We start from the raw sequence: 25,279 nt of genomic DNA, 5'->3' as shown, positions 1-25,279 counted from the left end.
CGTCTTAACGTCATTTAATTCAGCTCAGATATAAAATACAAACATTTCTTTCACACAAAACAAATCCAGAGTCGACCGACAATCCAGCCTCCACATGTTTGTGTTTTTACACTTTATAAAGTATTCATGATTTTTAAGCTTGTAACAGTCTAAAGTTATTAACACTTCTGCTCTTTAAACAAACAAAACAAGGTGATCAGTGGTGAAGTTTATTCCAGGGAGTTATTATCCAACAAATGGTGTTTTTTGACTCGTCTGAACTAAACCTGAGTGGAGAGTATTTATAAAATAATTAAATTCAATTAAAATATAGACTTATTTTAATGCAATCTTAGTTTGACTCCTCATATCTGAAATAAAATAAGTATAAATAGATTTAAAGGTCATTAAAGCCATGATTTGATCAAGGTAAAGTGAGGGAGGTGAAATAAAGTTTAGTGTTTTTCTACCGACACCTCGAGGGTTAATACGTTTAGAGACGTGAACATAACCTTCAGAAGTTAATCTTGGATTCACCAACGCTCAAGTCTTTAAGATTATATCATAAATAAACTTCTGGAGTGTTTTATATCTTGGGGTTGCAGTACCGGTCTCAACCGGGACACGTGTCGATGTTGGTAATATTACCTGAGGACTTCTTTTTTCAGAGAACAAGGACCCAGAGTGCAGTATGCAGGGAAATAACGCTGGACTCAGATGAAAGTTCAGATGACCCAGCTTTCCACCAGCACTTAAACGCACCATGTACGTACGAATCTGTGACGCTCCTTGGAGGCGAGAAAATAGTCTCAAAACCACTTGTGCGTATCTATAGCTTTGTGCGTATAGGAGGCTTTTTGAATTCGGAATTATCGTTTTGTCCGTAACTTTGAGCAGGTTACTCACAAAAAAAAACAGAAAAATCAAGCACAAATCAGATAATACGCACAAACAAATGTTTTGAGTAGATTTTCTCTACATTCTCTCAACGAAAGCGTTTAGCTGTTATTCTCCGTCTGACTAACAAACGCTGCCCCCCCCCCACTCCCCTCGTTCTCTGTGTTCTGAGAAAAGAAGTCGTCTGTAACGGAAAACACATTTTTAAGTCGCGCTACCTTTTAGTAAACAAACTAAACACTATTCAGAGATTTAAAATGTACAAAACTGTGAAATTTCAACAACAAAATAATTTACAAACAAACATTTGATCAAGGATAGATTCCCCACATCTGCACAATAAAATAACCACTGGCTCTTTATTCTTGCGTCTTAAAGCTGGTGTTGGTTTTCAACGGGGGACCTACAACGCTGCTTATCTTATTTTCTTAAGCTGGAATGTCAGAAGTTGTCCAACACAGCTGAAGGAAACGTGTTTAAACTCGGTAAACTTCACCAACAATATTAAAATGACTGAAATAGCTTTTTATTTTATTTATTTTTCAGATTTCTATTAAAGCTACTTGATACAGTAACACTTCTGACCACACTGTGGCGTTTAGCAACGCTTTGTTGACAAAAGAACCTGTGACTGCGTTTACATGCAGTCAGTCAATAACCCTTTTAAAACCCGAATATTGGCAATAACCCGAATTTGCACGGCCATGTAAACACCAATAACCCCTTTGAATAACCCGAATTTGCTCATATTCGGGTTTTTTAAAACCTGAATATGACCCCTGGGTTACTCCTTTTAAAAACCGAATATTCGGTCATGTAAACGCCAAACGGAATATCCCCATAAAACGGAACATGAATTTGTTTTCTGCGCATGCTCTGTTCACAAGGAATCCTGGTCTTTTGAGTCCAGGAAGTTCTTATAAACACGGCGAAACGCAAGACCAGGCCACACTTTTGGAGTGAGGAGGAGACTAATCACTTCATAAATGTAATGAAGGATATGAACATTTTGACATTTGTAGACGGTAGAAAGTAAGGGGATAGCGAGATTTACAAAAAGGTGAGAGAAAAGTTGCGCGAAGCAGCATTTGTTTTGAATTTGGATACAGGAAGAAGAAGCGGAAATGACGGGAAATGCGTCATGTTGTTCTCCGTGCGTCGCTGGTTTGATCGAGATATCCCGAATGATTAATTACCATGTAAACAGATTATTCCAAATGTTTCAGTAACCGGAATATTAGCAATAACCCGAATTTTGACTGCATGTAAACGTAGTCACTGATGATCCAGCATGTCTTAACACGCCGCCCCCAAGTGGACAGACGTGGTATCGCTACAGGAAGTGGCTTTAACAGAAATGCGTTTTTAAAGGCTTCATGACAAAAATCTTCCCAACTGCACTGGATGTAAATGTTATTCTGTCAGACTTCTGGTGACGTGGGTTTTAAATGTTTACGGTTTGGAATTAACAAACATTTTAAAAACCAGGAATGAAACGATTCAGTACGTCTGTCATGATGGGGGAACAGCAAACATCAATCTATCATGTCAGCAATCGCGGCGCCGCCCGTTTCTGTAGACGGAGCAAAACCTCTAAACATTGTTTACAACCTTTTTTAAAAAACGATGATTCCCAATAGACGTCTGCGACCCGACAGAACCTGAAGCCTCACGTCGGGTTCGGGTTCCGTCTCTCCGTCTTGTTGGATGATGATTCCTGATGGCTGATGGATCTTAGAAGGTTAACTACGTTAAAAGAGCTTGTTTGGACCTTTAGGGGAATGAAACCACCCCAACGCCTCGTGACGGGTGGGACGAGCCGGATCGGTACATACTTTGGTCGGTGGATCTGTCTCCGTCCAGCTCTTGAGTTCTGGGCCGAGGGTGGAGGTCCCGGTGGAGCCGAGACCGGAGCGTGAGCTTAGCTACGGGGTTCTGGTGGCGTCCTGGCGTTAGCTGGTCCCGCCGAGCGATCCGCGCCGCGACAGGCTCTGCGTGCTGGAGCTCAGGCCCCGGCTGTCCGTCAGGTGGCTGGTCTGGGGAACGCAGGGCGCAGGTTAACCGGGCCGCCGCTCACGGCTCAGAGACGCTAATGGGCTGAACGTTTGCTCACCTGGCTGCCGTCCTGGTTGTCTCTGTTCCCGACGTTCAGCATGTTCAGAGAGTTGGCCCTCTTCATCCTGCCGGAGAAACAAACCAACGTTTACAGGACTGTCTCAGAAAATTAGAATATTGTGATTTTCTGTAATGCAATTACAAAAACAAAGGTGTCATACATTCTGGATTCATTACAAATCAACTGAAATATTGCAAGCCTTTTATTATTTTAATATTGCTGATCATGGCTTACAGCTTAAGAAAACTCATCCTATCTAAAAAAAATTTAATATTCTATTTATTTTACTTTACTTTATCTATTTATTTTTTCTGGAGGGGGGTATTTACTATATTAAAGTGACTCCTCTGAATGTTCGAGAGACGGAAGTGAAGGTCCCTTTTTTGCTGTCCCCTTACAGATGCATCTTCTTTTTGATTTCTCCTTGATTTATTTATTTACTTGGTATTAGTCTTGAATTGACTGTACATCGGATTTTGGTTGATGATTTGTTTACTTTCATTGGTTGATTGATTGATTTATTTATTTTTTTTATGAAAAACAATGCAATATTGATACTGCGATGATGTAAATCCTGTATGACTGACTTTATTTCTTTAATAAAAAGTTAAATAACAAAAACATTTGAATATTCTGGGAATCTTAAACTGTAAACCATAATCAGCAATATTATAATAATAAAAGGCTTGCAATATTTCAGTTGATTTTTAATGAATCCAGAATGTATGACATTTTAGTTTTTTAAATTGCATTACAGAAAATAAAGAACTTCATCACAATATTCTAATTTTCTGAGACAGTCCTGCACATAAAGACGTAGCGGCTGCTGCGGTTCCTCAGGCCCGTCTCCGAGGTTATTACCCAGCATTCCTCGGGGTCATCTCCTCCATCCCTATTCCTTTCAGCTTGCGCACCAGTTTCTCGCTGCTCTTGCGTATCGACTCCCGGAGCTTGGTGAAGGAGCCGCTGCGCTTGAGTCCGTCCGGCGTGGAGCCGACGTCCTCGCCGGCGGACCAGCTGGGGCGTCCGTCTCCTGAGGGACAGACGGACGGACGGAGGACCGCGTCATGATACGGGTCGGGCAGATGGGTCTAATTTCAAACGACTTTTTACCTTCCACGGATCCGAACTCCTTTTCGTGAGCTCTGGTCAGGATCTCTTTGTACAGCGCTTCGGCTTGTCTGTATTTCCCTTGTTTCAGGTAGCAGGAAGCCTGAGGGGGTGGAGAAAAGTTAAAGATTAATGGACTTAAACGAGGAGATATGTCATCATCATCATCAGAAACCAGGACCAGGGTGTCTACAGGTTTGGCAGAGGTAAATTTAAAACTTTTTAATACCATTTTCAAACAAAATCTAAGACTATAAAGACAAGTGCTGAGCCTGGTCCTGCTCAAGGTTTTTTCCCTCCTAAAGGGGAGTTTTTCTTGCCACTGTTTGGCTTAAGGCTTTTCTCCCACTAGGGGAGTTTTTACCTGCCAATGTTTGTTATGTTTATGTAATAAATGCTTGGGGGTTCATGTTCTGGTCTCTGGAAAGATCCTAGAGAAAACTTCTCTTGTAATAGACGCTATATAAATAAATAAAATTGAATTGAATTGAATGAAGTCACTAAGAAATCCAGTGCTGAGGTCGAGGTTACGTTCCATCCCAAAGGCGATGTAAAACCTGCCGAAATACAGTAATCCCTCGTTTTCCGCGGGGGTTACGTTCCCAAAAGAACCCGTGATAGGTGAAATCCGTGAAGTAGTAACCTTTTTTTTTACAATTATTATACAAGGCTTCAAATTGCAGGGATCAGCACCGCCTCACCGCGACCCGAGTTATTGGATCTGAACGGGAGAATCGGTGCAGAACATTTTGTAGACATTATGGGTTTTGGAGAAAATTAGCAAACTTAAATTTGGAAAGCTGTTTTACGTACATGTACATGCACAGTACGTATTAAACCGAACTTATTGACACACAGGAAGTGAAGAAGCGGGGAGACTGTTTAGCCAATCGGAATCCATAACACAATGCAAATCTGTGAAGCAGCGAGACCGTGAAAGGTGAACGGCGTTACAGCGAGGGATTACTATACTGAAAAACCAGCCCGAATCAAACATTCTCTATGTTAAAACCGTCAATTATTAAATGTGTTATAAATTTCAAGCTTCACAACACCACTAAATAACCCCAAAAAAGTTCAGGCTCTAAAGAAAGATTACTTTTCTCTGCCATAATGGAAACTTTTTTTGTTAATAATTTCTCCTAAATATTTAGTAAAAACCAGGAAAAGCATTCCAAATATACTGTATATTTTTCAGCCCAATTGGGCTGAAACTTGCCCAACCTGGCAACACAGATTTAGAACCTCTGCAGGAGATTCTCCTCAAAACGATGAAATAAACTTTTCACTGATGACTGAATACCTCTAAAATTAAGACCCTTGGATTGAGATTCAAGACAAATTAAGACATTTAAAGGCCTTATTTTACCAAAAATGGAATTTAAGACTTTTTAAGGACCCTGATGACAATCACAGAGGAAAACGGAAATGGAGCTGTGGTACCGTATCACTCTGCGGTTCTGATCCGAACGTCACCTTTGTGTCAAAGACCTCCTGAAAAAAGGATATTTCATAATATCCCTGGTTGAAAAAGCTCCTCTCACCAGGTTGTTCTTGGTCTTGGCCACGTTGGCGTCGTCGGGTCCCAGCTTGCTCTGGTAGATGTGCAGAGCGCGCTCGTAGTACTGCTCCACCTCCTGGTACTTGCCCTGGTTCTGACACAGCAGAGCCAGGTTGTTCAGCTGTTTGGCCACATCTGGATGATCCGTCCCCAGAACCTGAACACAGACGACAAACCAAGTATGTAAAAGATATGAATCTAGCATCTTAAGCATGAATTAAAAAGGTAGGCGGTTCTGATTTCTCACCTTCTCTCGGATCTCCAGAGCTCGTTTACAGAGAGGTTCTGCTTCCTTGTACTTTCCTCTTTTACCGTAAAGCACCGCCAGGTTGTTGAGCGTCGCCGCCACCTGCAGACGCACAGACGGACATGAAGCTCAGAAGATCACTGGCTGGTTCCTCCCTCCCTACAGGCACCAGGACCAGGACCAGGACCAGGACCAGGACAAACAGATCCAGGAACAGTTTCTTCCCGAAAGCCATCACCACCCTAAACTATAACATATTTTGTATTTATTATTTATACACATATTTTTTTCTAATATTACTTGTTGCACCAAAGAGTGAGACGCTCCAGTTTCATTCCACGTACGTATAGCTCACTGGACACGTGTAAACAACAATAAAAGGCATTAAATCAACTCGCTGAGTCTTTTTAGGGCCACTCCTACGATTTTCAGGGCCCTAAAAAAGATTTTGCTCCGCTATTTCCTGTTTATTCTGGCCGAAACAAGATGACATTATATAATATTATTATATACAAATATTATAATATTAATATTATATAATAATATTATTATACTTATTATACTTATGACATATACGTATCACTTAGCAACCAAACACCGCTGCATTGCATTGTGGGAAGTTTCTGCTTAGCTAGTGTCCACCAATCCATACTAATACATTTCTCCGGAATGAGTACGGATAGATCATACTATTGAGTACGTACTAATGTTTCGGACGCACTAAAAAATCTCTCATACTGTTTTTGCTACTCATTAGGGTGGAAGTTTGGGATTTCGGACGCAGCCTCAGAGCTTATTTTCAGTTTGGCCGATTGGTCGGTAACTCCAGACAGCTGCTCTGAGTTGAGAGCTCAACAGTAGCCGTGACTCGTTTGCAGGGTGTCTGTTGGAATTACGGGGCGGTAAAGTTAATTTCTCAGCGTGAGAAATGCCATGTGTGGCACGAGAGTGTGTGAACTTATTGAAATGCGCGAGTCTCACACTAGACAGCCCTGTTACGTCAGCCGCTTCTTCGTTTGAACCATCAGCCATTTTCTTGGGTTTCCCTTCTCGTTCTTATCTTTTTATCAAAACACAGAATTTACCGACATGGGAGAATTGACGTCGGTCATCGCAGTGAATGTCGGTAACGGTAAATTTTCGGATGGACACAAATGTCTAACTTAATTTGGTAATTAAAAAAAATATATATTTGAATAAAGTTTTAAATAAAAGGTTTTTGTGAATGTTTATCTGCTGAAACAGAGGAAGCTTGTTTCTCACAGCGGGGTGGTCGACTCCCAGAGTCTTCTCCCGGATCGCCAGCGCATCGTTCAGCAGGTTCGCCGCCTCCTTGTATTTGTTCTGGTCTCTGCGGTGGAGGATATAGAAACTTTTAAAGAAAAAACAACACAAACGCCCGTCTCAAAGGGAGGTGGTTGCTACGGCAACCCCTCTCACCTGTACACCAGGGCCAGGATGTTCAGCATGGTGGCCACGTCGGGGTGGGTGTGGCCCGACGACTTCTCCAGGTCTTCTAGAGCCTGTTGAGACATCAGAACATGGATTTGATTATTTTTTTGTTTTATTTAAAGGGGACCTATTATGAAAAACAAGACAGAAGGAGTAAAGCAACCAAATTCTGCAGTGTCTGTACAGCCGCGCGGAGGATCCTTTCAGTGTCATGTGACTTTTACGAGCCGTTCAGAATCTGCTCCCGTCCTTACGTAACGACGGGAGCAGATTTCCATAGGTCGGCCTCCGCTGCTGAAACCATGCCCACAACTAACTCCGCCGGCCGGAGCGTCAGCCATTGTTTCGTAGCGGTGTATCGTGTGGCTGCTTCAACAACGAGGGACAGTAAAAATGAGGTTTTGCATCGACACTTACCCTCATAAAAAGATCAGTACCAACAGCACGGACCCGGCAACTGCACACGAGTCAGCAGTAAGTGACGTTATTTTTTTTTGTTATTTATATTTGTTTACAAGTATGATCTTTGCATGGGCTAAGTATTTAGCTTAGCTCCGGTGTTACTCCGTGTTACGGAGCTCTATTAGTACCGTAATACATTTTTCTTCTGTTTATGGTTTCAGATCTTCCAAGCACCTGAAGCTGTTCAGACACCTTCAGAAGATGCACGGTCCTTCCTTGAGCCAGCAATAGTGCATAAATGTTATTTATATACAACTTATGTTATATTTTTTTTAACAATAAAGTTGTCATTTGTGAACATTCAGTGTTGTGATTTCTTTACAGTTAACATGATTCATTTGTCTTGTAACATAAGAAATTAAATGATGAGGAATCGGAGTAAATAACTGTGGTGTACCTGTTTAGAATTCAATTAAATCTTCCTGTGTGAATTAGTGTGAAGACGAGGTGACCCGTTCCCCCTTCAGGGAACTAAAGGCTGATTTATGGTTCCGCGTTACACCAACGCAGAGCCTACGGCGTAGGGTACGCGTCGATTTAACGCAGAACCGTAATTCAGGCTTTAAGATCCGTTTACACCGTGTAACTGCATGCGAGTGTCCGACTATCAAGTCGAGCTTCGTGACATCGGACGCTCTCTGTCCACACTGAAACCGTTAAACTCGCGGCCAGTTAAGACAGTCCAATAGAAAATAAAGCAATGGAATTGATTTTGTCGCTGAAGCTCGCTCGCATGGGACACGGTTTGTGTACGGAGCCGGCTCTTCTGCCAGAGCGAGGCTTTGTTCCCTCCCCTGCTACACGTCATCCAGGCAGCCAATCAGCACAGAGCCTCATTATCATAGCCCCCCCTCCCCTCAGAATCCCTCATAGAGAAGGAGGTTAGAAGCGGTAAAACTAGAGACAGGGCCCACTGGCTGAATTTCTGATTTATGTAGAAAAAACAAGCTTTTGATTGTTTTTAAGACATTCAAGGCCTATTTAAAATATACATTAAATGCCATAATAGGTCACCTTTAATGTGTGCATTATTATGAGTAAGACTGTATTATTATTATTAGATTATTTTTGAATATAATTATTATATTAATATTACTGTTATTATTGCTATGGCAACTGTAATTGTGATTATTATAATTGTTAGAATATTACTGTTATTACTTCTGTAATTATTATATTATTAATTGATTATTAATCAAACATTTATTGTTACTTATTTTCCTTTTCTTTTCTGAAAGTGTGTATTTTTTTTTTATATAGATCGCCATTATTACTGCTTTGCTATGTCTAAAGAGGATTGTGATATTGGTGAAGATAGATATTTATTATTATAATTTACATTACTTATTTAATTGATTGATTGCCCCCTTGTCAATCAGTTATATTAGAAATTAATTTAAAGCTATTTGTCACTTTTGTATTATTTAATCATTTATTATTTAGTTTATTTTTTTGTGCTATAGTTTTGGGAACACACTTTGTTTGTTTATGATATTTACTATTGATTAAGTTTATTTTGTTACTTCACCATGCTTTTATTTTGAAGGCACCAGGTGAGATTACATATAGGGGTTGGCAGACACAGGTGAGGCACCTGGGAGGGCAGATGGTTTTTTACCAGGGCACGAGAGGCAGCAAAGAGCCATTGTTCTTTGTTTGTTTGTTTGTTTGTTTGTTTGTTTGTTTGCCAGTTAAATAAAGCTCGAGAAACTTTATTTTTTGCCTGGACAATGGACTTTGTTTATATCCTGCGTAAATTCACTTCCTAGGTGTTTCAGTGGCCGTTTGTTTATTACAGTTTGATACTTTTGAGTTATTTATTTTTTATTTTCAACAATTCACCTGGAGGACAAATAGCCACTACAGCTTCATATAAACTCTGCTGGCGTGGTACAAAAAAAAATGTACCTACCTCAGAGTTGTCATGAATAAGAAATAAAATGATTGAGGCCAAACTGTATTTTTTTTTTTAACCAGGCTGTAAATATGTTTATGTATGCTATAAAGTTGGACTTTTTTTTTGTTTTATTCATAAAGTTGGACGTTGTCAGTGGACATTGACTCGCGTTTGCACCCCGCCCTCTATCGGTCAGCTGAGGAACTGCAACCCTTGAGCGTTTAATCACGTGATCTAACGCGAGCCGCGGTCGGTCACGTGGTGTATTATACATTTTTCCCCACACACACGCGCTGGGGTGTGTTGGATTAAAAATGAACAGAACATTTCAGGTATGAAAACAATTTTTGTTTGGTGCTAGAAAGGTTGGACATGAGTTTGGATGATTTCATGGAAACCAGGAATTACACTCCACTTAGCATTAGTGAAATCAGGCCGATTGCTCAGCAGATGCTCGTCGCTTTGAAGGCTCTGAAAAGCATAAAACTGGTTCATGCTGATATTAAACCGGACAACATCATGCTTGTTAACCATCGTTCACAGCCTTTCAAGGTGAAGCTGATAGACTTTGGTCTTGCAACCAAGGGATCAAACTTATGGAAGGACGGGATTATTCAAACCCTTTCTTACAGGGCCCCAGAAGTCCTACTAGAACATCCCAGCTTGGATGAAGGCGTCGATATGTGGACCCTTGGTTGTGTTTTGGCCTATTTGTACCTCGGACAACACTTGTATCCGATGGAAAGTGAATACGAGGTCATGAGGGTGATGGTGCAACTGAACGGTCAACCTGACGATGATTTCCTGGACAAGGCAGCCAACACCCGTCACTACTTTCATCTGGTCAAGAAGGATTCTCATCGTACGTGGTGGCTGAATTCCCCAAATCAATACTCGCGGATAACAAGAAAGAATGTTGAAAACTATCATGGTAATTTTACAAATGTGTTTTCTCTGGATCAACTGATGGTAATGCAGCCACGAAGAATGAACCCCGTTTGTCGTGAAGACACCAAAGCATTCATCAGTCTCCTGCAGCAGATGTTTGCAATGAATCCAGGAAAACGGATCACCCCAAGTGAAGCTCTCGACCATAAGTTCATCACGATGAAACACCTTCTTCTTGCTGATCATCGACGTTATATGATCTCAGCAAATACTTTAATGACAGTGTGTCACTTTGATGAAAGAAAGGGGACTTCTGTTAAATGTGACAAGGAAAAGGCTGGAACCCCTGGAAGCGATGGCGGCAGCTGTCACAAACCAGCAGCATCCAGCTTTAACAAGAAAACCACCAATAAACGTAAAGTAACATTTGAAGAAGGAGCTTCCAAGAAAGTCAAGCTAGCCGACGATAACATATTACCTGTTAAAAAAGGATCAAGTGCTGCCAGCTCCAGTAAAGGAGGTGCAACGTTTGTACGGAGAGCTGTAATTACAGCCAAGAAAGACTCTAAAAGGTTTATCAACGATGGATCAAATGAAAGCAGCTCTAATAAACAAAAAGCAACTTTGTGTAGAAACAACTTTGATGAAAGAAAGGGGACTTTTGTTAAATGTGACGAGGAAAAGGCTGGAACCTCTGGAAGCGATGGCGGCAGCTGTCACAAACCAGCAGCAGCAGCCAGCTTTAACAAGAAAACCACCAATAAACGTAAAGTAACATTTAAAGAAGGAGCTTCCAAGAAAGTCAAGCTAGCCGACGATAACATATTACCTGTTAAAAAAGGATCAAGTGCTGCCAGCTCCAGTAAAGGAGGTGCAACGTTTGTACGGAGAGCTGTAATTACAGCCAAGAAAGACTCTAAATGGTTTGTTATCAACGATGGATCAAAGGAAAGCAGCTCCAATAAACGAAAAGCAACATATGTTGAACGAAAAGCAACATATGTTGAAGAAACTTGCAAGAGTGTCAACCATGATGACTCTAAAATATTACCTGATAAATATGGATCAAATGAAGGCAGCTCTAACAAACAAAAAGCAACTTGTGTAGAAACAACTTTGAAGAAAGTCAAATATGAAGACTTTAAAATATTACAATTTACAAAGGGATCAAATGATGCCAGCTCCAGTAAAGATGATGCAACATCTGACCAGCAGGATGAAGAAGCAAGGGAGCCGATTGATGAAGATGATTTAAGGGATGAAGTTAAACCCTTCAAAAAGGGACGTTTTAAGTGAGCTGCAGGTTCTTCTCTGGGATGTTCAAGCCCCATCCAGCAGAAGAAACAGAGGGGACATCCGCTGCTGATCCAGGATGCCAGAACACACACGGAGGCGCACATCGAGCACTGGAAATCATCCCATCCATCACTACACAAACATTTCCATTAGCAACACATTCCTGTTTCCACAATTACACACATTTTTTTTGTTTGTTGTTTTTTTTCTCCTATACACTTTGCATATATTCATTGTGTAAAGCACCTTGACTTGCCTTGTTGCTGAAATGTTTTATATAAATAAACTTGCCTTAAACGACTACAAATTTGTGAAGCCAAAATTTCAGGTTCATTTTGACGTTAAGGACATTTCTGTCAGAGTGCGTCTCCATGACAACAGTGAAAATGACCACGGTGCTGCGGGTAGCATCTTTTATTATCCTTTACCACCACCATGAAAGGACAGCAAGTGGAGTTTGTGCAGCGATGTAAGTACTTTGGGTCTCCAATCATTAATAAACTACATGTTAAGATAACTCTGACTTGCTGTTAAGAAGGGTCAATAGTATTTAATCTGCTTTTATGTTTCACTTTCTTATGTACCCTCCATTTTGCTGCAAAACCAAGTCACTCTGGGGACAAAAAGAAATGTAATAAAATAACTTTAAATGGTAGTTTCGGTAGTTAGTAGTTTTTTCCTCTTTGCAGCTGATATATTTACTTTCTGAGCCTCAGCTGGTGAATGTGGAGACAATATTTCTAGAGGCGATGGCAAGAAGGAGCCTGCTGTCCAGGAACAAGGTCTCTCTTTTCAGCAGTACAACCTAGGGATGGGAATTATTAATTGATTATAAATTGTTAAGATTTTTTTTTCATCAAGTGGAATTTGATCATTTTAACCAGGAAGACTTGAAACAATGAGCTGACTTGCACTGTTCAGAAGCTACAAGCAGGGGGCGTACTTTATCGTAGTCAAAGTAATTATCCTGTATACTCGGACCACAAGGCTGCTGTAGAAATTGAAATTAAATAGGAAGTGAGCAAAATGAAGTTTGGTGTGGGATCAGTCCAGGGTAGGTCTTAACTTAGAATATTGAAGCAATAGTCAATGTGAAGTCTGGCCAGCAGCATGTTTAAAAATCACAAACTAGGACCTCTGACGTTTATTCTAAAGTTTATTTTTAGAAATAGTTACATACGGCGATGAACACATTGAACGATCCAAAATGCAAAAACTTTAATTTCAAAACTTTTTCAAATCCGAACTATTTACAGTCTGTGTGTGACCTCCTCATAGAACCATCAGTCGGTTCTTCATCGCCGCAAACCTTTCAATCACTTTGCTCTTATCAATGGCGAAGTCCCTGTCGATTGAGAGCAAGGTGAGGTTTAATAGTCTAATAGGTTTAATAGTCTGGCCTCATCCATGCAGCCAGGAGATAGTTTTTAATCAACTTCAGCTGCTGAAACTCAGCATGAGTTTCCTATTTTAAGGCTACACTTCTGATGCGAAAACTGGTTAGAAGTCAACAGACAAAACTTTATCCTTATGAACACAAGTGTTATATAACTCTTCTGCCTGCTCCGGTAGTGGTCATAATTAATAATATTAATCATTTCTGATAACATTGTCATAATGCTGAATATATGGCCTTTCCTATATTGTTTGTTGCGGTTTGACCGCCGTGTTGCTTGGCCATTGTGTTAAATACAGGACTGTCTCAGAAAATTAGAATATTGTGATTTTCTGTAATGCAATCACAAAAACAAAAATGTCATACATTCTGGATTCATTACAAATCAACTGAAATATTGCAAGCCTTTTATTATTTTAATATTGCTGATCATGGCTTACAGCTTAAGAAAACTCAAATGACAGGAGATGGAAACTAGCAATAGCTATAATCTCTGTATGCAGAACATCAGTCACATTGGCTTGTTTGTAATGAGTGAATGTGATCACATGTAAACCTGCATTGTCCCTATTAAATAAAATAAATATCCTATCTCAAAAAATTTGAATATTCTGGGAATCTTAATCTTAAACTGTAAGCCATAATCAGCTATATTAAAATAATAAAAGGCTTGCAATATTTCAGTTGATTTGTAATGAATCCAGAATGTATGACATTTTTGTTTTTTTAAATTGCATTACAGAAAATAAAGAACTTTATCACAATATTCTAATTTTCTGAGACAGTCCTGTACATGTTGTCGCACATTGTAAACTGTTGTCGTGTAGGTTGAACACGTGTGTCTGAATTGTGCTACTCGGCTTGAATCCGACATCACTGGATGTCATTAGATTTTTATCTCCAGTTAGATACCTATATCTTAAAGTCTGCATTTGGCTTATAATTAGGTTTGACATAATGACTGGCAAAATCCCTGGTGCTGAAACCTCATGTGATGGTTCTGACCGTATTCCTGCTGCTGTGGTTGTGTGTCAAGGGGCTGATCCATGGCTTTTTTTTTTTTTAGCGATTATGTTTTAACGGGGATGTTTTGGCCACAAGGGCCCATCAAGAATGCTTGGCCCTCCCTGGGCTGGAACCCCTGCTCCACCCCTGTATTCACGCTCACAAACATTGATTTTGTTGCTTTGTACTGTTTTGTTTGTCTGTTTGTTTTCTAGCGCCCCCTCTTGTCCTGTACCTGTATGCGTTCCTGTTTTTGTTTAGCGCACCTGTATTGTTATCCGTTTTAAGAAATTAAAAAAAAAAAACAACAAAAAATGTGTTTCCTCTTCCATGTTTTTAATATCTGGATCTCTTTAGATCGACAGTGGCTCAGTTTTAGGGAGTGACGACGCCGACGGGATTGAAAAGCTGTTTCTCTTCCTAAAACGGACGATGAGTCCTTCAGACGATGCTGAAACCGACACTCCGGACTGTCCGTCTCACCTGCTTGCAGAGCGGCACGGCCACCTCGTACCGGCCCTGGGAGGCGTACTGGATCACCAGGTTGTGGAGTGTCCGAAGGCGGGCGGGAATCTCGTAGCCGCCCTGCTGGGCCGCGGCGGCGGCGCTGCTGTGATGAGGCTGCGACACTGAAACAAGACGCTTTGAGTTAAACGTAGTTTTCTTTAAGATCCGACCTGCCGATTCCCACAAATCAACCAGAGCATCACCGTCTGGGAGGAAAGTGTCAACATATGTTATTCAATGCCCTCAGCACCGGCGGTCCCGCCTGATTCGGTGATCTACGTTTAACCCGGGGATGCAACCTTCCCGCTGTGAGCCGTTAAAAGTAATTAAAAAGCTTCACAGCCGAGCTGAGCCTTACTCTGTGACGGCTCCTCGTCCTCGGCGGGAAACAAGTCATCCAGAGACTCCTTGTTGGATGAAACGTCTCTGTCATCCTGAGAGAAGAAAGACAGTTCAGTTAGTGTGAGGAAGACGCTTCGAGACGAGAGAAGACGTTGCTCCTCGCCGGTCGCTGGCGGTGAAGAGTTTACTCCCTCACCAGCGGCGGCTCGTCCTGGTCGTATTTCCGGATGGAGGCCATGAACTGCAGGTGTCGGTTCTGCTCCTCCAGAGTCACCACCTCCTGCTCCCGGTCCTGCAGCCGCTGCTGCGCGCTGGCCAGCTCGTCTCTCAGCCACTGGTTCTCCTGGCAGAGCCGACGCACCTGAGGAGGAAGCACCACAACCAGGCCGTGTTGAGATAACCCATCCTCCGTTTAACCCATCCTCCCATTCTAAATGATTCTCGTATTAATTCCTAAATATCGAGATGTATTCTAAAGATCTAAAGATTGTTTTTTTCATCATTACTTTTTCTCCCTGTTAACTTTAATCCCAGTATTCACGTCATTTAATAGGTGTGAAACTATCAAACAATGAACATGGCATCGAAGAGTAGCGGCAGCGTTAACAAAGCGCAGGTTTTTTTAATCAAAAAGAAAAAGAAATATAGTTTGCTGTGTAAAGGTATCATAGAGATGCTACCTGCAACAGTTTTGTTATCAGCTTAGAGGACTGTACATATCCAAAAATGATACTTTGGGGGTTCCCTTTGTATCCAGTGCAGGAGACTATAGACCAAGTGCCAGTATTTGACGACTTGGAGGTGAGAATAGATGTCAATGTCAATTTTATTTATATAGCACATTTAAAAACGACCAAGGTCGACCAAAGTGCTGTACAGTGTACATTTAAAAAAAGAAGAAAGCAATACCAAAAGAAACTACAGTACAAAGTGTAAAAACAGTTAAATCACTAATGTGCTAGGATTATCAATAAAATAGTAATAAAAAAATAGAAAATAGACAGCAAAAGAACAGACACACAAAGCGCACAGTCACTTCTCACAGATGTAGGCCACTATTTACACCAAAAGCTAAAGAAAATAAATACGTTTTCAAAGAAGACTTAAAAGACTTTTAGATGGGAAAAGTCATGCAAGGCTAACTTTTCATTCTCACCTTGTGGACATTTTTAAAGCATGATTTTTGAGCAAGGTCATGATTTATTCACCGGTAAAAGTAAAAAAAAATATATTAAAAAAAACAAAAACAAAGCGCCGGTTTTGAAAACTCCTGAAAGGTTTAAATCTCCTGTCTGGGGCCATTTCGGGTTCAGAAAATACGGGGAGAAAGGTGAGCAAAGCAGTTTTATGCCAAACGGAGGTGAAGTACTGCAGTAATACAACCAATCGCAGGAACCAGATGTTGAGACGTCCCCAAGATCTCCAGTCCAAGTCGTCCACCGACCACAGCAGATTAAATTTAAGCATGTTCTCTTAAAATATTTGCGGGTTAATTTGCAAAGATATTCGCCCGTATTCTGTGGTTGAAAACAAGGCTTCAGCCGGCTAATTAAAGTACCGGAGCCCAACTATGGTAGGGTGTCTCGCAAACGTCTGTCTGAAGAGGTAATAAACATGAACCAGTCAGTCAAAAAAATGTTTTAAAAATAATATATTTTTATTTAATTTACTTTTAATAAAAATGAAAACAATGTTGACATTGTCACTGGCTGAGAATGTCTTTTTCATGTTAAACTTAAAAGTGCTTTTGTATTCAACAATAACAGCTTTTGGGTGAATTTTTAAGTCATATTTTTTATAATGCACCAGGTTAATGTCCTAACAGCAGATATAAACACGTCTCCTCTGTTTCCTCCCTGGATCTGTTTGGTAATTCTGCCCCACACGATGTTTCTGAAAGCAGTTCTATCAGCATTCTGGGAGGTGATTGGTCATTACAGCATCATTAGCTGCCAATACTTGCTGTTGAATCTCAATATAATACTAGTATTAATAGGTTGGATAACTACAGTCATATAATTCAGGTTACAGCTCAGAAAACATTTTTAATAACATTAACCCAAATCGATATTTTTGATCGAATCGATATAATGGATTCTGAATCTTAAGAATCGGAATCTAATCTTGACATTTGAATGGATCCCCAGCCCTAACCACAGCGTCTGTAGGGAAGGAAATGCTGAGGGATGCAGGAGAGGTATGTGGGATAAACGCGTCAAGGAGGACGTCTCCTGCCGCCCCGACTCAGGTAAGTGGACGTTAATCCACCGACGGACGAATCCAGTTATTAAATGCACTGAAGTATAATAACTATAACGCGGTTTTCCTGCAGAAACTCACCTGAGCACGCAGCTTCTGCTTCTCTGCCTCCAGCGAACCGAGATGAGCCGACAGAGCCATCATCACCTGGAGGGAAAACAATCAAACATGCACCAAGACGTTCAATCCATTTAATCAGTTTCACTTTTAGGCAAGTTTGAGAAACTCTGATGTGATGATAATGAAACACTTGTGGTGCTTTTCCATGATGGTTTTTTATTTTTGGATCTGTAACGGATGTTGGGAGAAATAAATAAAAGAAAATCATTTTGTAAGCTCTGACAAACTCATTTCTGGCATCTATGACGCCACGCCGTGACCTTTAACTAGACTTGTAGTCAAGAAGACCTAAAGGCCTAAACCGAGACCAAGACAAGACCAGACCAGAGAGTATGAAGACCAAGACCAGTTCCGCTCAAGACCGAGACCAAAAACAAACCTAGTAATTTCCTGATCCTGCGTGAGTTGTAGAACATCAGCGCCATCCTGGTTCAGCTAGTTTCCATATGAGTATGTATTCAACTGCAGCACAATAAAGCCGGGCATACACTGTGCGATTATCGGCTTGTTTTGAGACGATTTTCCAGTCGTGCGACTATTTTTTGGATCGGGACGGATTTTGATCCAATCGTTGCTCGTGCCTCGTGCAGTGTACGTGGGGTAACGACGAGAGATTAACACCTCACGACGAGCTCCCGATCACGAATCGTGAGGTCGCAAGAAAATCAAACGTGTTTGATATCCTGGTCGCTCCTCGTGAAGGAATCGCACAGTTGAAGCAGCTGCGACCCGATTTGCCTCATCCTTTCGCAGAGAGCATACGCAATCTCTGATGTCACGTCAAAAACTATTATTTGTAGTTTAAGTGTTGCAAATTCACATTACAAATCATGTTTTAATAGCAAAAAAAGACCGCATTTCCACGTATGGTGCGGGTCGCCGCGTACCCTACGCCGTAGGCTCTGCGTTGGTTTAACGCAGAACCATAAATCATCCTTCAGTGTGTGCGCTGTGCTGTTCTGAACACTTCCCTCCGCCGAGACACAACTTTTGCGGTATGCGTTCATTGTTGTGTCTAAAAATTATGCGCAGTGCCCACCCAATCAAAAACAGTACAGATATTTGGGGATTTTTTTTATATATACAGAGGGTTGCAAAAGTATTCACCCCCCTTGAACTTTGTGACCTTTTGCCACATTTCAGGCTTCAAACATAAAGATATAAAACTGTAATTTTTTGTGAAGAATCAACAACAAGTGGGACACAATCATGAAGTGGAACGAAATGTATTGGATATTTCAAACTGTTTTAACAAATAAAAAACTGAAAAAGTGGGGGTGCAAAATTATTCAGCCCCTTTACTTTCAGTGCAGCAAACTCTGTCCAGAAGTTCAGTGAGGATTCTGAATGATCCAGTGTTGACCTAAATGACTAATGATGATAAATGGAATCCACCTGTGTGTAATCACGTCTCCGTATAAATGCACCTGCACTGTGATCGTCTCAGAGGTCCGTTTAAAGAGCAGAGAGCATCATGAAGAACAAGGAACACACCAGGCAAGTCCGACATACTGTTGTGGAGAAGTTTAAAGATGGATTTGGATACAAAAATATTTCCCAAGCTTTAAACATCCCAAGGAGCACTGTGCAAGTGATAATATTGAAATGAAGGAGTATCAGACCCCTGCAAATCTACCAAGACCTGGCCGTCCCTCTACACTTTCAGCTCATACAAGGAGAAGACTGATCGGAGATGCAGCCAAGAAGTCCATGATCACTCTGGATGAACTGCAGAGGTCAGAGGTCACCTACAGCTGAGGTGGGAGACTGTCCATACGACAACAATCAGTCATATACTGCACAATTCTGGCCTTTATGGAAGAGTGGCAAGAAGAAAGCCATTTCTTAAATATATCTATACAAAGTGTCGTTTAAAGTTTGCCACAAGCCACCTGGGAGACACAAACATGTGGAAGAAGGTGCTCTGGTCGGATGAGACCAATATTGAACTTTTTGGCAACAATGCAAGATGTTATGTTTGGCGTAAAAGCAACACAGCTCATCACCCTCAACACACCATCCCCAATGTCAAACATGGTGGTGGCAGCATCATGGTTTGGGCCTGCTTTTCTTCAGCAGGGACAGGGAAGATGGATGGAGCCAAATACAGGACCACTCTAGAAGAAAACCTGATGGAGTCTGCAAAAGACCTGAGACTGGGACGGAGATTTGTCTTCCAACAAGACAATGATCCAAAACATAAAGCAAAATCTACAATGGAATAGTTCACAAAAAAAACATATCCAGGTGTTAGAATGGCCCAGTCAAAGTCCAGACCTGAATCCAATCGAGAATTTGTGGAAAGAACTGAAAACTGCTGTTCACAAATGCTCTCCATCCAACCTCACTGAGCTCAAGCTGTTTTGCAAGGAGGAATGGGCAAAAAATTCAGTCTCTCGATGTGCAAAACTGATAGCGACAAACCCCAAGCGACTTACAGCTGTAATCGCAGCAAAAGGTGGCGCTACAAAGTATTAACTTAAGGGGGCTGAATAATTTTGCACGCCCAATTTTTCAGTTTTTTATTTGTTAAAAAAGTTTGAAATATCCAATACATTTCGTTCCACTTCATGATTGTGTCCCACTTGATGTTGATTCTTCACAAAAAATTACAGTTTTATATCTTTATGTTTGAAGCCTGAAATGTGGCAAAAGGTCACAAAGTTCAAGGGGGGTGAATACTTTTGCAACCCTCTGTATATATATAAAAAAATTTAATTATAAAAAAATAAAGGATCCCCATAACTTTGATCGGGTGGGCAGGACGCACGTTTGGGTGGACACAGCCCCCCCCCCTGCCTCAAAACCGTCCTCGAGTTCCAGTACACAGAGGTACGACGGGAGGATTATGATCGTATAGTGTGAGCAAAAAAAAAAAAAAGCATCCGAGCATCGGGTCGTACAGTGTGAGACCATAAATCGTGGGCTGTGAACTTTTGAACTCCGCGGTCTAGTCGTGCAGTGTGAGATGGGTCAGTCTCAAACGATTAAAAATATCGTACAGTGTATGCCCAGCTTTACACAGAGAAGTTGATGTCTGATGTTGAACTCACTTTAAATGTTTTCATCCATCAGCTGAGATCAGATATGTGTGGCGACTGCACTACCGCTATTTCTACACTATTGGAGGATTGACTCCAGTGCTTTTAAGGATTGACACGACTACTAACTAGTCCCAAAGTCCTCTAGCAGAATAACCAGCTCCAACACCCCCCTCCACCTCAGAAAAGGAATGAATAGTAAATGTTACTGGTTAAAATTGGACTTAATTTGGAGATGAAACGTGAATTTTAAAGATTAAAGATACAATTACCGACTTGAAATTATTTTATTTACCATTAAAGTAGCCAAATTACACTGAAGAACTGGTGATCACCAGATTCTGTCACCTTGGTGTGCAACGGCATCTCAATTATCCGAGTCCGAGACAAGACCAAGACCACAAACAAGTGGTCTCCAGAACTACAAGTGTACCTTTAACCCTCACAGATCACAGATCTCAGCCCCAGGGGGTGTCGTCCTCACCCAACGACGTAAACTGGAACATACTCTGCCAGTAAAGGGGTTTCCACTGGAAGTGACATGACATTTTAGCCCTTCTGGGAGGTTTTTGTCATTTTTCTTTCAGGATCTTGGAACCAGAAAGTTGTTGAATATTCGACTGTTTTGAGCAGAGCCGCAGTTGTTTGACAGATTCACGTAGAAATAAGCTGACAAACACTAACGTGAGATGATTTTATAGCAGTATTTTGTAGTGAGTTATGTGGATGCACCAGGAGTAAGTTTGCTCAGTTTCAGTTGATGATTGAAATAAACCAAAGAGGAAAGCAGCAGTGTTCAGCTCGTACCTCCGCCTCACTCAGGCCCAGCTCTATCCTCTCCAGCGACTCCCGGATGATGCCGCTCTTCTCCTGCTCCACGCTGCTGCTCCCCGACGACGAGGGCGGCGGCGGCGAGGACGAGGACGTCCGGCTCTCCATGGCCTCCTGCAGCCCCTCCAGCAGGCTGCGGTTCTCTCCTCTCAGGGCCTCCAGGCCCGCGATCACCTGCTGCGTGCTGCACAGGATCTCCTCCGCCGACAGCATGGCTCGGTCTGCGAGGTTCCTGCTCTCAGGACAACCCAACTGGGAACAGCAAAGACCGGTTACAACCACGTTACGGTTACAGGTGCACTACTTTTGAGTTCTGATCCAAGTCTGTCCTGATGTCCCACACATTTTCCAGCCCTTCCAATGATTTTAAAGTCACAATTCTTCATCCAAACAGGATAAATCCTGTTGACCTGTTTCAAAAGTAAAAACTTAAGAGGTTAGTGTTAAATTTTCTTTGCATCTGTGATGTTTTTCCAGTTTCTGGTCAGTGAATTACGTCTGTGTCCATAATCTGCTGATACCAGATCGTCTCTATTTACAGCACGGCGCCGTTAAACAATGAGAGGCTAAAAACAACATCACGCCTCCCAAAATGTCTGCAAACCGTGTCTAGGAAACAGGATTATTTAGCCTCACTTGTGGTGTAATCAGAGCCAAAAAGCAGAGGGAGGAAATGGACATCTGAAGTTTCTTTTTTTGTTTATAATTTCATCAGATGTGTTTTATTTACTTACTTATAGGATCATAAAAACAAAACTTCCCTCTACGGACACCATGTACACACAACGCTGCAGGAAGAAGGCACGCAGCATCATCAGAGACAAACATCACCAAGCAGAAACCTCCTCAAACATAAACACTCATACAGCCTGAGACGGAGCAGAACGCACAGTTTCATCACACTTTTACAACAGTTTCTTCCCTGCTACGGTGAGACTGATGGCTAAATCAAAATACCATCAGTCCTCTTGACCAATCTACCTCTGTTTATTGACAACCAACCGGGAAATGTGCAATATGCTTAGGTGAAGTGTAAAGTGTCTGACATTTATTGATATTTTATCATTTTTATTGTTGTTTTAGTTTTTAATGTTTACTCCTTCTCGTGTTTTTACTGAGTGTCCTCTGCACAAGAATTCCTACGTACTTTTAAAAATAGGCAAATAAACTTAAGAAGAACATTTTAAGAGTTTAGTGTAACAAAAATAAACAACAAAGATATTTGATACAGGAAATGGAGCAGATTGTCTCTTCACAACTGCAATAAGAGGTTTTGTATCACCATAACTGGGATTAAGTGCACGTACAGAGAGGAAGTTATTGTTCAGGGTTTGCATTTCCTCATCCGCTTCGTTTCTGATGTATCTGTTGTCTCGTCCACAACCAAGCAAAAATGTTCATTTCCTTTGCATACTATTCTCAATTTTCTTTATGTATTTTCACTTCCTCGCTGAAAACGTCTGAAAACCTCATACGGCAGATTAATTAGTGATTTTAAATTGACATTTGGAATGAATGAGAGCATGTCTGATCATTCTTCCTCTCTGTGACCTCGTGACTGACTGAAGGCTTGAAGGCTGATAAAGCCTTTTCTTAACTTCTTCCCCCTCAAACTCTCTAAAATGCAAATACAAGATTTCCAGGCTCCAGATTTATTTCCAGATGTATTAAACTAGTATGAAAAAGGTTATAAAAGAGTTGCTGCTCTGGAAATTTAAGATAAGATGACTAAAAGTGGTCTGCAGTCTGGACCCTGTGGAGGTGGTGGGGGAGAGGAGGATGGTGGCTAAGGTTCATCCATCATGGACAATGTCTCCCACCCCCTTCATGAGACTGAGCTCCATCAGCGACCGCTTCAGCTCCCGCGATGCGTCACTGAGATGCATCGCAGGTCCTTCCTCCCCGCTGCCGTCAGACTCCACAACCAGGCCTGATCACCGTAGCAACGGACAATAACAACATGTGCAATATCTGTCTACCTCATAACATCCTTCCTGCTTTTTTCTTTCCTTTCTCGTACTGCATTACTTTTATTTTCATTGCAATGTATATGCTGTTTATATTTTGTAATTATATATTTTTTACTCTTTCCCTGCATGTGTGTGTGTGTTGTGTGTACTGTTGCTACACAAAGTGAATTTCCCCATTGAAGGAGGAATAAAAGGACAATCTAATCTAATGGAGACAAAAACCACCAGGAAAGAAACACAAAACAACCACAGATGCACAAAATAAACATTATGACACCCTTAGGGACCACAATGAGATGCAGGACCAGCAGAAAACCTCAGGTGTTATTATTACACCTGAGATTCACTTATTACTGATGTTTGTGGAGGATTTGACATCAAATGTGCTAAAAGGTAATACACAGTACTGGAGTTGAGGGGGGATGAGGGGGGATGGCATCCCCCCTGAAATAAAAACAGTCCAAATCATCCCCCCTGTAAAACTGCCATCCCTCCTTTCCATCCCTTATGTCATTTCATCAATGAATGTGGTTTTACTGCTATTTCAACATTTAGTCATCACCAGAAAAATAACACCAGAAAAATAACTTATTTGACAATTTTCATCTGTTTCAAGTAAATTTTCACTTGAAATAAGTAGGAAAATCTGCCAGTGGGACAAGATTTATCTTCTCATTACAAGCAAAAAAAAATCCACGTTTCCACTGGCAGATTTTTCTACTTATTTCAAGTGAAAATCTACTTGAAACAGGTGGAAATTGTTGTTTTTTCCAGTGATGAGTCTTGTTTTAAGTGTAATGAGATTTTTTCTTACTAAAATGAGACATTTTAACTAAAAATAAGACAAATATTCTTGTTAAGATTTTGAGTTTTTGCAGTGATCCATGTTACTTATCCTGTGAAGGACAGAGTCATATTGATAAGTTGAGAAAACTGTTTTTTATTGTTGTGTTTTGATGTATTTGATGTAAGCCCAGTGGATATTTAAAGCTTACAGAAGGCTGCATTTAACTGCTGCTATGTCATTCCTGCAGGTGTTTTGGTCAGTGCTATTATTTGTAATATATTATATTATTTGTAATCAGCACAAATTATCATATGATAAAATCCACCATCCCCCCTGATTTCTTTTTACAACTCCAGTACTGATTATTACTGATGTTTGTGGAGGATTGGACATCAAATGTGCTTAAAGGTAATAAATAAATCAGAGGGTTGTTTTGTTTCCTGGCGGCTGATGATGATGATGATGATGATGATGATGATAATAATAATAATAATGAAGATGATAATAATAATAATAATAATAATAATAATAATAATAATGAAGATGATGATGATGATAATAATAATAATAATAATAATAAAGATGATGATAATAATAATAATAATAATAATAATAATAATAATAAAGATGATGATGACTATGATGATGATGATGATGATGATGATGATGATGATGTGTTGTGTTTACACCAGCAGGCCTCAATGATACTTTTATCCATTCATACTTATTTACACGTCTCACTTCACGACGACACCGAGTTCATGTCTTTCTCCCACAGATCATAAATCATAATCATAAATCAGCACAAAAATCTGAATGCACACTTTAATTTCAAATACGCAACAGACAATATATTAAATGAAATAAAGTTATTTATAGCCCACCTGCTAAGTCCAGGCTCCTGCGGCGTGGTTGCGTGTTTTGGTCCTATCGACTAGAAATACTGTTATTTACGTCCTTTGTGCCGAGGCATCTTCCCTCAGCGGGGCTCTGAGTTTGTTTGGCGTTGAACAGGTGGAGGATGAAAAGTAAAAAAGTGTAAATTATTCACCTGTCGCCTTCTGGCTCCCGTCACAGAAACACTGACGTCAAGCTGGCGGCAGCATCACCTGCGCT

General features: G+C 40.8%; 1 protein-coding gene across 1 annotated transcript; it reads right to left on the bottom strand.

Moving 5' to 3' along the window:
- Positions 1–2: 2 nt before the first annotated feature.
- Positions 3–25,279, bottom strand: klc3 (kinesin light chain 3). The gene is made up of 14 exons (XM_061718862.1): positions 25,048–25,279; positions 21,383–21,658; positions 17,496–17,561; positions 15,352–15,516; positions 15,172–15,247; positions 14,790–14,935; positions 7,351–7,433; positions 7,174–7,261; positions 5,911–6,012; positions 5,647–5,820; positions 4,106–4,205; positions 3,854–4,025; positions 2,990–3,056; positions 3–2,912 (listed from the first exon to the last, which is right to left on the bottom strand). Exons 2-14 carry the CDS (start codon positions 21,617–21,619, stop codon positions 2,829–2,831), a joined length of 1,560 nt encoding a protein of 519 aa, XP_061574846.1. The 5' UTR covers positions 21,620–21,658; positions 25,048–25,279; the 3' UTR covers positions 3–2,828.

This window comes from Cololabis saira, chromosome 4, assembly GCF_033807715.1.
Source record: "Cololabis saira isolate AMF1-May2022 chromosome 4, fColSai1.1, whole genome shotgun sequence".
Taxonomy (NCBI): domain Eukaryota; kingdom Metazoa; phylum Chordata; class Actinopteri; order Beloniformes; family Belonidae; genus Cololabis; species Cololabis saira.
This window is presented reverse-complemented; position numbering and strand designations above follow the sequence as displayed.

What these genes read in the sequence shown, in the direction of transcription:
- klc3 (XM_061718862.1), bottom strand. Translation starts at nt 21,619, where the DNA reads ATGCTGTCGGCGGAGGAGATCCTGTGCAGCACGCAGCAGGTGATCGCG. An exon ending in ACCAGGACGAGCCGCCGCTG is followed by an intron (nt 15,248 to 15,351) that starts GTGAGGGAGTAA and finishes TTCTTCTCTCAG; the next exon opens with GATGACAGAGACGTTTCATC. An exon ending in GGACGAGGAGCCGTCACAGA is followed by an intron (nt 14,936 to 15,171) that starts GTAAGGCTCAGC and finishes GTCTTGTTTCAG; the next exon opens with TGTCGCAGCCTCATCACAGC.